Source organism: Jaculus jaculus, chromosome 17, assembly GCF_020740685.1.
Source record: "Jaculus jaculus isolate mJacJac1 chromosome 17, mJacJac1.mat.Y.cur, whole genome shotgun sequence".
Lineage (NCBI taxonomy): Eukaryota > Metazoa > Chordata > Mammalia > Rodentia > Dipodidae > Jaculus > Jaculus jaculus.
In genome coordinates, this window is record NC_059118.1 from 33806941 (window position 1) to 33819896 (window position 12956).

General features: G+C 39.8%; 1 protein-coding gene and 1 pseudogene across 3 annotated transcripts in view; one reads left to right on the forward strand and one right to left on the reverse strand.

Annotated features, from left to right (window-relative positions):
* Positions 1 to 12956, reverse strand: part of Atr (ATR serine/threonine kinase) — a 141200-nt gene that overhangs the window by 84994 nt on the left and 43250 nt on the right. For all 3 annotated transcript variants that reach the window (XM_045136479.1, XM_045136478.1, XM_045136480.1), the window contains 2 exons: positions 10762 to 10855; positions 8411 to 8536 (listed from right to left, as the gene is read on the reverse strand). In XM_045136479.1, the coding sequence (XP_044992414.1) occupies positions 8411 to 8536; positions 10762 to 10855 (220 nt within the window). The remainder of the gene's footprint in view (positions 1 to 8410; positions 8537 to 10761; positions 10856 to 12956) is intronic.
* Positions 1250 to 1886, forward strand: LOC105944414 (annotated as a pseudogene).

Sequence of the window (12956 nt, forward strand, 5' to 3'; positions counted from 1 at the left end):
TGAACTCATGGCGACCCTCTTAGCTCTGCCTCCTGAGTGCTGGGATTAAAGATATGTGCCACCATGACCAGCATTAAGTGTGTTTTAAAGTATTAATAAAGCAATTAATTAACAACTATTAATTAAATTAATTAATTAAAATAAAATTAATAACTATTGCATCAATATATACAAATGAATATTGCATAGTCTTATTCCATTGAGTTTAGCCTAATGGCAAAAATACACATGAAAACAAATTAAAAGCAGCAGAAAATGAGAACAAAACAGAACAGGGTTCCATGAAAAAGAGGTGTAAAGAAAGGTATTCTTACATAGAAGCTGTGTGTGGATAGGTTCAGGGTACCCCAGGAGAAATGATGCATCCAGGTTGCTGAGTGAAGGGAAGCAGAATTATGCATGATGCCATGAACAGGCTTGCTGGCCTGCTCTGTCCTAGCTATGTGATCTGAACCTCATTTATTTTTAATTTAAATTTTTGGTTCATTTTTATTTATTTTATTTGAGACTGACAGAGAGAGGGAGAGAGAGAGAGAGAGAGAGAGAGAGAGAGAGAGAGAGAGAGAGAGAGAGAGAGGTAGAGAGAGAATGGGCGCACCAGGGCTTCCAGCCACTGCAAACGAACTCCAGACACGTGCGCCCCCTTGTGCATCTGGCTAACGTGGGTCCTGGAGAATCGAGCCTCAAACTGGGGTCCTTAGGCTTCACAGGCAAGCGCTTAACCGCTAAGCCATCTCTCCAGCCCATGAACCTCATTCTTAACATGGTGTTATGGTTTGACTATGAAATGCCCCTTCCTTCCTGCTCCTGTGTTTCATCACTTGGGTCCCAGCTAGTGGTGCTGTTTGGGAAGGTTGTGGAACCTTTAGGAAGTGGGACCTGGTTGGAAGTAGGACCATAAGAGTGGGTCTTTGAAGATTATACTCACTTCAGATTCTATGCCATAAGAAGCTGCTGCCATACAGTCCAGTCAACAGAGAAAACCACCCCAGCCACCAAGCTTTCCTGTCATGACAGACTGAAACTCCCCCAAAACTGTGCGTGAAAATGAACTCCTCCCTTAGATTGCTTCTGTAAGGTAGTTTGTTACAGGGATGAGAAAAGTACTAACATACTTGTGAATGGGTATATATCACCTAGTCCATATGTTTTACATGGTATTTTAAGCCTAAATATCTTTTCTGTACATAAAGCAAAAGGTTTTAGACACAAAAATCATTTTGGACCTCTTTCCAGCCAGCACTGAGCAATGAGCATCTCTTGGGACAACTGGCACAAGCATGGCAAGAACAGGGGCAAGAGAAATCCCTATCACAAGAAGCAGAAGTATGAGCTGGGATGTCCTGCTACCAACACTAAGATTGGCCCAAGTCACATACACCCAGCCTGTGTTCTAGGAGGCAATAAGGACCAGGCCCTGAGACTGGATGTGCGGAACTTCTCCTGGGTCTCTGACTGTTGTCCTCGCAAAGCAGGGATCACTGATGCTGTCTAAATAATGAGCTGGTCCGCACCAAGACCCTGGTGAAGAACTGCATTGCGAGCCCTGACAGCACACCGTATCAAGAGCAGTACAAATCCCACTATATGCTGCCCCTGGACCATAGGAAGGGGGCCAAGCTAACTCCTGAGGAGGAAGAGGTTTTTAACAAAAAACGACCAAAGAAAATTCAAAAGAAATATGATGAAAAGAAAAGGAATGCGAAAACCAGTCCTCTTCTGGAGGCACAGTTTCAGCAGGGCAAGCTTCTGGACTGTACTGCATCTAGACCTCGCCAGTGTGGCAGAGCAGATGGTAGATGCTAGAGGACAAGGAGCTGGAGTTCTATCTGAGGAAGCTCAAAGACCAGAAAGGTAAAACAAACCATCCTGAGCCCACGCAATGAAGGTTTTTAGTATTCTATGTTAAAAAAAATCATTTAGGAGATGGGCATCAACTCAATCTGGATACTTCTAGCTGAAATGGAGAGCATAGGGATTTAATTTCTCCACCTTTGCTAGTTTTTAGGTCTTGAAGAAGATGAATGATCAAGGGGATTTAGACAAATGGAGCTACATTGCTTGTGGGACCATCTGAAGGGAAGACCCACTTACAGTATGTTGGTGAGACCTCCAAAATGTGTTTTTTTGTTGTTTGTTTGTTAGTTTTCAGGTAGGGTTTCACTCTAGCTCAGGCTGACCTAGAATTCACTATGTAGTCTCACGGTGGCTTTGAACGCATGACAATCTTCCTCCTTCTGCTTCCCCGGTGCTGGAATTAAAGGTGTGCACCACACACTCAGCTTTTAAAATGTTGCAGATTTTAATACTGCTAAGTACTTTGTTGTATCTCCACAAAAAAAATGAGGTACAAGGATGACAAGAAATTAAGGAAAAAGGAAACTTACTGAGAAAAAGGTAGAAAAGCCCAAATGCTTGTTTAGGATTCTGGCCAGTATCCAAAGAAGAGAGAGACAGGAAAAAAGGAAAAGAACATGCCTTTTAAGTTAGAACTTAGAAAAGCAGTGAGGGTCTGTGAGCAACTGCCCTAAATGTAAAGGCCAAGGAGGTTGAGAAAGGAAAAAAGAAGAACTGGGAAAAAAATAAAGAAAAAGAAAGAAAGAAAGAAAGAAAGAAAGAAAGAAAGAAAGAAAGAAAGAAAGAAAGAAAGAAAAGGAGGGAGAAGAGGAAGAAAGGAAAAAAGAAGAAAAAGGCTTAAAAAAAGAGGTAGCCTTAATGGAAACATGTTACTTCAAGTAATCAGTTAACTCATCTCCTGAGATATTATCATAAGTAAAATGTTACAAAGAGCTTTCTCTCAAACCATGATTAAGCTACTGTATTTATGTGATCACTTTGGATCACATGTTGTTTGCCTCAGTTAGTACCTCAAATTTCATGTTAGAACTGTGATTCAAATTATAGTAATACATTTTAAAGGAAAAATAAAGATCTGATGACATTCAAAAACTTCAACAATTGATTTCTTTAAAAACACAGCAGGTCAAAACAAGGATAGTTACCTAAAAAGTGAAAGAGTAATCAGAAAGACTCAGATAAAAAATTAGACACTTATTCAATTGCTAAGACTAGAAAATGAATGCTCAAAATTAGTTTTGCTTTTTTATTTCTAGAGACAAATGTTTTGTTTTTCAGAAATAAAAAAATATGAATTCCAAAAGAATTTTTTTTAATCTTTTAAGTTTTTAAAACTTTTTAAAAATTTATTTGAAAGAGAAACATTGGGCACACCAGGCCTTTCAGCCACTGCAAACAAACTCCAGACGCATGCACCACCTTGTGCATCTGGCTTACATGGGTACTGGGGAATCAAATCTGGGTCCTTTGGCTTTGCAGGCAAGTGCCTTAACCACTAAGCAATCTCTCCACCCATTTATTTAATTAATTTATTTATTTATTTTTGGTTTTTTGAGGTAGGGTCTCACTCTAGTCCAGGCCGACCTGGAACTATGTAGTCTCAGGGTGGCCTTAAATTCATGGCAATCCACCCACCTCTGCTTCCCAAGTGCTGATTAAAAGTGTGCCACCACACCCAGCTCTCCAATTACTTAATTTTTTAATACAGATTGTAATGTGTCCTCTTCCCCATTTCCCACTTCCCTTAGGGTTACTGTGCTCACTGCATGGTATTTAAAGCCTCTGCCTCTGGGGGGAGCTGAGCCTCCAGTGTTTCTACCAGCCTTGTAGTTCTTATAATCCACCCACTTCCTCTTCGGCCCTTGGGCCTTGACAGGTGTGTTACTGGTTAGTGTTGACTTCTCTGCAGCCTCTCTATTTCTGTTATGATGGTTTTTGGTTTACCAGAGTTAGAGCCATTTTCCTGGGTGTGGATGTCAGGCTAGCATTGGGAGCTACCTTCATGCTGCTGCTTCCTCCCCACTTTCTTCTGGATCCTGGTAAATGTGGTAGAGGTGGCAAAGCAGTAAGGAGCATTTGGCTGTCTTTTCTTGTGCTGACGGATCTTGGCTCTCCTTAGTATTGTCTGCCAACATCCCTCAGCACAGCACCCAAAAAAGAACTTTTTTTAAAAATGAGGTAAATGTATCTATTCAGAAAGGCTTTATAAAACACAAATGAAATTTTACCATTTTCTAAATGATTAAGCTAGAGAGAAGAAAGAAAACTGTCTCAATCCCTCCCCCCAACCCCCAACACCAAATGTTGGGGATCAAATTTAGGACTTTGTATATGCTATACTCTATCACTGACCTACATCCTCAGCCCAAATTTTGGACCTTCTTTTATTCTTCTCCAATACTTACCTGCATATTCATGTACTAGGACCTTTTTGTTATGTAACAGAGGCTATAAAACATGTTACTGTCTGAGGGGATACTATATGCTCAGAAATCCTCTTTGGGCAGGGTTTTTTTTTTTCTTCATTTTTTTCTGTATGAACTTTCTAGCTAACAAAATTGATTAGCACTTTTACTTATAAATCCTATAGCTTGTCAGATTTAAATGGTTTATTGATTCCTAGTTATTGCTCATGTAACAACTACTGAGCTCATTTTTGTTTGCTTGGTTTTTGTTTTTCGAGTAAGGGTCTTGCTCTAGCCCAGGCTCACCTGCAATTCACTATGTTATCTCAGAGTGGCCTCAAAGAGGCAGTGAACCTCCTACCTCTGTCTCCTGAGTGCTGGGATCAAAGGCATGTGCCACTATGGCTGGTTCTGAGCTCATCTTATTTACTTAGTACCTCTTGTTTCTTCATTCAAAACTCTGAGTTATTTTTACTATATCATAATGTGTAACAGTTACAAAGAATTCTATACCTGTCCTACTGTTGCTTATCTTAGATCTGCAGTTAATATATAAATAGTATCAGTCCTTTTTACAAAGCATACCCTGAAATTTAGACTGAATGAAGCTCCTCCTTAAATAAATGCCTCAATAATTTATGCCTTACAAAATATTTATGCCTCACTCATAAAAATAGTATTCCTTCAATTCTTGTATGTTTAAAAGAATGTTATCTATGATACCCTAAAGAGAGCTTGAAGTATTCTTTTTCTTGTTTTTTTTTTTTTTTTTTTTGGTTTTTCGAGGTGGGGGTCTCACTCTAGTTAAGGCTGACCTGGAATTCACTCTGAAGTCTCAGGGTGGCTTCAAACTCATGGTGATCCACCTATCTCCTCCTCCCACGTGCTGGGATTAAAGGCATGTGCCACCACGCCCAGCTGAAGTATGCTTTTTTTGAGAGTCTCACCATATAGCTCAAGAAATCTTCCATGCTTAAGCCTCCCATCTCTACATCCTGAGTGCAGGGATTACAGGTGTGCATCACTATGCTCAGTTATTTGTGGACTTGATATTTCAGTATAAAGTCTGCTATCCTGTTGGTCCAACTTAATTTTTTTTTTTTTGCCATTCCCAATGTTTTTGTTTTGTTGTTGACTACTCTGTCATCTTTTTCTGACTTAAAAATTAGATGATTTAAATATATACATTACATTTGTTTTAAATATTAAGTATATTCTGTTATTTTGTTGTCCTTCTCAGATTCTACTCATTTTTTAATTTTTTTGGGGGGGGTTGTTTGTTTTTGAGGTAGGGTCTCACTCTAGCCCAGGCTGACCTGGAATTCACTATGTACTCTCAGGGAGGCCTCAAACTCACAGCAATCCTCCTACCACTCCCTCCTAAGTGCTGAGATTAAAGGTGTGCACCACCACAGCCAGCAATTTTCATTGTTTTCAATGTTTTTATTCAAACCCTATTCCTATTTTTTTTTCCCCCGAGGTAGGGTCTCACCCTAGCTCAAGCTGACCTGGAATTCACTCTGCAATCTCAAGGGTGGCCTCGAACTCATGGCGATCCTCCTGCCTCTGCCTCCCAAGTGCTAGGATTAAAAGCGTGCGCCACCACGCCTGGCTCCTATTCCTAAATTTTTAATCAAATGTATTTTATCTAAGTCCTTTGCAACTTAGTGTTTATTTTTTCAATTTTGTTTCTGACGTCAGTTATCATCATATCTTTTTAGTTATATTGATTTTTTCTCATTTATGTGTGGTGCAATGTTTATATGTTGGTGTGGAGAGGGTAGGTAAAATAAAGAGTCAATGTCGGACTTCTGGTTAAGATGGCGGCATAGGTACCACGCCAAAGCAGCCTAGGGGGGAAAAAGACCAAAAAAACTCAGCACAATACACACTTTTACTAAAAAGTGAGGTGTATGGGAAATTGAAGCGGCAGCAGAGAAGTAGAAGAGTTCCAGAGCATCCAGAGCCCGCACAGGCGGCAAAAGCGGCTCCGGCAGCTCGGCCAACCGCCATGGCCGCAGCGCACCAGAAAGCCGCCAGACTCGGCTCGAGCCGCAGGAAAAGCCAGGTGCGGGCTCTTCCCCTCACACCGCGCTCTCCGCAACTCGGGAAACGTGAGGGGAGAGCGGCAGCGAGCAGCGGAGGAGCAGACGGCGAGGTAGAAGAACGCTTGGAGCGTTCATCACATTTCCTTAGAAGTACGTGCTCAACCATGTTTATTGCTGCTCAATTTATAATAGCTGGGAAATGGAACCAGCCTAGATGTCCCTCAACAGATGAGTGGATAATGAAGATGTGGCACATTTATACAATGGAGTTCTACTCAGCGGTAAAGAAAAATGAAGTTACGAAATTTGCAGAAAAATGGATGGACCTGGAAAGGATTATACTAAGTGAGGTAACCCAGGCCCAGAAAGCCAAGCGCCACATGTTCTCTCTCATATGTGGATCCTGGCTACAGATGACTGGGCTTCTGCGTGAGAATGAAAATACTTAGTAGCAGAGGCCAGTAAGGTAAAAAGGAGACATAAAGGGTAGAGAAAGGAAGAGGGGAGGATACTTAATAGGTTGATATTGTATATATGTAATTAGAATGATTGTAATGGGGAGGTAATATGATGGAGAATGGAATTTCAAATGGGAAAGTGTGGGAGTGGGGAGGGAGGGAATTACCATGGGATATATTTTATAATCATGGAAAATGTTAATAAAAATTAAAAAAAAAAAAGTCAATGTCATGTGTCTTCCTCCATCACTCTCCACATTAGGTTTTGAGATAAGGTTTCTCACCAATTTGTCTCTCCAATGCTGAGATTATAGGCACATACCTCCATAGAATTTCATGTGAGAAATGGGAGTCTGAACACAGGTACACCATTACTGCAGTGCTGTAATGTAAAATGCCCTATAGGCTCATATGTTTAAAAAGACTTAGGATAAGCACTACTAATTTGGGGAGAATTTGATGTCTATAAACCCTTTTAGCCAAAGACTAATGAGAGCTTGACACTGGAGAGCATAATCTTTGTCTGCATAGGATTCTGGTCTGGCTCCCGATTCTAGGTATGGGTTCCTTTACACTGAGATCTCTTAACCAATCAGGAAGCTACTTCCCTTTCCCAAAAAACAACTGACTGCTGCTCCCACAATACATAAACCATAACCACATAGAGAATACCTACAACCCCACTGAGGAGAGACTCCAACCAAATGGGGGCAGAGTCAAGGGAAAAGAGGGTACCAATGCATGATGCATCCATATGAAATATGTTGTTAATAACAATGATAATAATAAACATAAGGGCTGAAGAGATGGCTTAGCAATTAAGGCTCATGCCTCTGAAGCCTAAGGACCCCAGTTTGATTCTTCAGGTCCCACATAAGCCAGATGCACATGGTGGCACATGCATTAAGGCTCTGGTGTGCCTATTCTCACTCTCTCCTTCTCTCTGCCTCTAATAAATAAAAAAAAAATAAAATCTTTAAAAAATAATAATAATGAACATAAAAAAGGAAACGCTAACACTAAAAAATAGACTTGGGAACCAAGTAGGAGTGCTCTTTGGGATGGTTATAGAACCTTCAGTAGGTGGTGACTTACTAGAGGAAATGGGTCAGGGCCTTAAGGTTTTGTGGCCTGCCCACTTCTGCTTGCTCTCTACTTCCTGATTGCTGAGGAAATGTGACAAGCTCTGATCCCACTACTGCTGCCATGTCTTCTCTGCCATGAAAATTCCCACCAAAACCGGAAGCCAAATGACACCTTTTTTCTTCCATAAGTTGCTTCCAGTTGGGTATTTGTTCACAGTATCAGTCAAGTTACTGATACACATAGCAAGCATTTACCCACTGTACCACATCATTAGACTCGACAAACATAAATCTTCAATTAAAAAAATGGAGTAACCTAAAATAAAACGATGAAATCATGACTTCAAAACAATAGCTAATTCTGCATGCAGAATTCAGGCTAAAAGGTGTATCATCGATTACTGATTTCAGTCAACATGAAATAAAATTTACTTCTTTTACTCAACCTATAGGGTTCTCAAACAAAAAACAATGTCAATCTGTATTCTTTAAACCTCTCTTTGCTATAGTTTTTGAAATTATATCATCTTAGCATACCTGATTTTTTTTTAGCATACCTGATTTTTATATAAGGTTTCCTTCAAGCTAGTAAGAGCATGAATACGAACATCAACATTTTCATGCTGAATTGCTTTCATGGATAACTGAAGAGTTGTTTGAAGATCAGTACTCTCAGAGGTTTCCTATATACAGAGCAGAAAGATATGCCTTGTTAATTATCCTAACAACATTCTCCAAAGGCCCAAATTCTTTATATAAGCAGTAATTATTAAAGCTAAACTATTATTACAAAAAAAAATTAGCTTTAAATATAGTATTTCAAGCCGGGCGTGGTGGCGCACACCTTTAATGCCAGCACTTGGGAGGCAGAGATAGGAGGATTGCTGTGAGTTCGAGGCTACCCTGAGACTACATGGTAAATTCCAGGTCAGCCTGAGCTAGAGTGAGACCCTATCTCAAAAAACCAAAAAAGTATTCAATCTCTTCTTTTTTTAAAATAAATCATGTCATTATTAGTAATTCTTAGAGAAAATGATTTTATTCTAAAATCTTTAGATGTGGAAAAAGTTTTATTTCAACTAAATAAAAATTTATCTAAAATAGATACTCTCTGATAAGAAGTTGATTCCCTAAGCTACAGAGGGCTACATAAAGTCCTGGAACCAGCTCTATGTACTATGGAGATAATCCTATCCTTTCACTTAAGGTATCCTAATTTCCTGAAACGCTGATATTTTCCTAATTTCAGCAAGTCCTCAAGACTTCAAGATGCTCAGGAATTATTTAGACCTGACTTTATCATGCTGTGATTTGTAACACAACAAAACAAAAATCATCCCCCAGCTTTTCTTTCTTTTCTCAGGAATCCAGTTGGGGTAGCTTCTATCTTATGCTGATATGTCTTTCATCTAAATGCTACAACTAAAGGAGATGAACAGGGCATGTGTATAATTACAGCACTTGGAAGGCTGAGCCAGGAAGACCAGGAATTTGAAGCCACTCTGAGCTACATGAGAAGGTCTCAAAGAACTTAAAAAGTTGAAGACTTAAGGAAATAAAGTGAATAAATATATGCTGAAGCTTCCCTCCCAAAGATATGAATGGATCTAGTCACTATGAATTTGCCATCAGAATAGGGTTGTTTGATTCCTACATATGAATCTAAAGATTTTGCTGTTTTCACGTTCTGTTTTTAAAAAAATTATTTATCTTTGTGATTTGTACAGGCATGCATGCAACACGTGCACTACTCTACACATAGCTTTATATGAATGCTAGGGAATCAAACTCGTGCCAACAGGCTTTACAAGTAAATGCCTTTACCGGCAGAGCCATCTCTCCAGCCCTTGTTTTGTTTTCCTTACTTAAAAAAATTTTTTTATTTATTTGAGAGGAGAATGAGCATACCAGGGCCTCTTACCACTGCAAATAAATTCCACGTACATGTACCACTTTGTGCATGTGACTTAACATGGGTACTGGGGTTCTTGAACCCTGGTCATCAGACTTTGCAAGCAAGTACTTTTAATCATGGAGCCATCTCCCCAATCCTGGTTGTTTTGTTTTCTTGAGGCAGGAACTTAGTATGAAGTCCTAAGTAGGCCAGACTTACGTCAATTCTGCTTGCCCCATCTTCTAAGTGTTGGGATAAGCCACAATACCCAACTTTGTTTCTAAAGGATATTTATTCAATGTACTGGCATCAGAAATAATTTTGTAACTAAGATCTTCCAAACTGTAGGAGATGAATGTGAAATGTCCCCCATAGGCTCATGCAGGTGAGCACTTGGTCTCTAGCTGGTAGGAAGGGGAAAGTAGGAAAGGTTGTGGAACTTTAGGAGGTGAAGCTTTGCTAAAGGAAATGGGTCACTGAGGGTAGGTCTTTATGTTTGATAGCTCTTCCCCACTTCCTGTTAGTGCTCTTCTTCCTACCTGGGGATGTAATGCAACTAGCCACCTCCCACCCCTAATAACGTGCCTCATATACCAAGATAAGACTATATCCCCTAGAACTGTAAGCCAAAATAAACCCTTCCCTCCTTTCATAAGCTGCTTCTTATGCATTCATTTGTGCATGCGTGTGTGTAGGTGGGGGTGGACAGGGGGAGACACCATTCTCTTGCTGCCAAACAAATACCCATCCAGCTCTCCATGGGTGGCTAGGGAATCAAGCCGAGGATGGTAGGTTTTGAAAGCAAGCACCTTTAATAGCTGAGCTATCTCCCTGGCCCCTTAAGCTGCTTCTTGTCAGTTATTTGATCACAGCATACCTTTAATCCCAGCATTTAGGAGATAGGTAAGAGGACTGCTGTGAGTTCAAAGTCAGCCTGGAACTAATGTTCCAGTTCAGCCTGGCCTAGAGTAAGACTCTTCCTCAAAAAAAAGAAAGAAAAGAAAAATTAAATACCTTTCTATATTCCTGGAGAACTTCTTTAATCTTTTCTAATTCTGGATGATCAGGTAAAAAATATATTTCATGAAGAAAGTCTTGCACAGCATCCCTAATAGTTGGAACAAAAATAATTATTTGTAAGAATATGAATGTAAAGCAAAATTTGAAACTAAGACCTATATAATTCATACCTAAAAGTTCTAGCTAATTAATGAAATGTAGAATCTTCTTTATAACTATATCTAGAATGTCGACCCAAGTTAATATTGGAAACTGGACTGAGACAGCTCATTGGTAGAGCACTTGTCTAGCATGCACAAGCTTCTGCATCCAATCCCCTAAGAGCCTCTAAAAATAAAATTAATTATTAAAAAATATTGGCAAACAGTCACAACTGAAATTACCCTTGATAATCCATCACCCTGTGGCCCCAAATAAGCCACGTTTCTCCATAGAAACACACAAGCATATAGTCCCTTCTTTAATTTGGGTTGGGTATATGATGTACTTAATGAACAGACCAGTAGAAGAAAAGCTTCTGGCTAAGAAAGGGTCTATGCATTAGAAAGACCTGCCAGCTTTCATTTTCTGCATGTGGATGTGGATGCATGTATGTGTGCAGGTATATGTGCATATGGAGGCCTGAGGACAATCTCTGGTGGTATTCCTCAGGGCTGTCCATCATTTTTAAGATATGTTTGTATATTTTTGTGAGCAGAGAAAGAGAGAATGGGCACACAAAAGTTTCTTGCTGCTGCAAACTGCTGCAAACAAACCCTGGGTGTATGTACCACTTTGTATATCTATCTGGCTTTACATGGGTACTGGGGACTCAAACCCAGACCAGCAGATGGTGAAAGCAAGTGCTTTTAACCACAAAGCCACCTTCTTGGCTCCATCTTTTTTGTTTTTTCTTTCTAGGTTCTCAGGATTGAATTCAGGTCCTCATGCTTCAGACGAACACACACATTACCACCTAAGCTATGTCCAGAGCCTCAGCTTCCATTTTTTAACTCTAGAGAATACTAAGTCACCATACAGGAAGTTCGGGCTATCAACATGGACAGGACACATAGAGAAGACTTCTGAAACTACAAAGAAAAAGGAAGAAGTCCATTTCAGTCTACTTGCTACCTGAATGTGGCCATACCCATGACCTTGTACAAGGCTTACAGAAGAAATCTAGCTGAGCTCAGCTCAGATTGCAAAATCATTAACAAATAAAATGCTCATAGTTTGTAAGACATTAAGTTTTTTTTTTTTTTTTTTTTTTTTTTTTGGTTTTTTTTGAGGTAGGGTCTCACTCTGGTCCAGGCTGACCTGTAATTAACTCTGTCATCTCAGGGTGGCCTTGAACTCATGGCAATCCTCCTACCTCTGCCTCCCGAGTGCTGAGATTAAAGGCGTGCGCCACCACTTAAGTTTTGGAGTGATTTTTTTTTAATTTTACTTATGTATTTGAGGGCAACAGAGAGAGAAAGAGGCAGAGAGAGAGGGAATGGGCACACCAGGGCTTCTAGCCACTGCAAACGAACTCCAGACGCATGTGCACCCTTGTGCATCTGGCTAACGTGGGTCCTGGGGAATTGAGCCTCAAACCAGGGTCCTAAGGCCTTATGGGCAAGCACTTAACCTCTAAGCCATCTCTCCAGCCCTGGAGTGATTTTTAATACAGAAATATCTAAAATTATCTCTACATACTAATTTTCATTCAAAATATTAGATAAAAATATACCAATAATAATGTAAGTGCTGTTAATTCATGTTACAAATCTAAATAGCTACCTTGTGCTATTGTACACTAAGTATTATGCTAGACATGAGATGAAATAATAAAAAACAAAATAACTCCTTCACTCAGAAGAGACCTTACAGTCTTATACCTAACACTAAGTGAAAAGGATGTTTTGTAATGACATGGAAGTCTAAAAGTTATACTATCTATAGTAAATGATTAGAACATTAGTATAACTTAAGAAATATTTAAGGAGCTGGATAAATGGCTTAGCAGTTAAGGCACTTGCTGGCAAAGCCTAAGGACCCTGGTTTAATTCTTCAGGTCCCACGTAAGCCAGAAGCACATGGTAGAATGCATCTGGAGTTTGTTTGCAGTACCTGGAGGCCCTGGCATGCCCATTCTCACTCACTCACTTTCTCTTCTTTTCTCTGTCTCAAATAAATATCATTTAAAAAAAAAAGATACTTAAAAA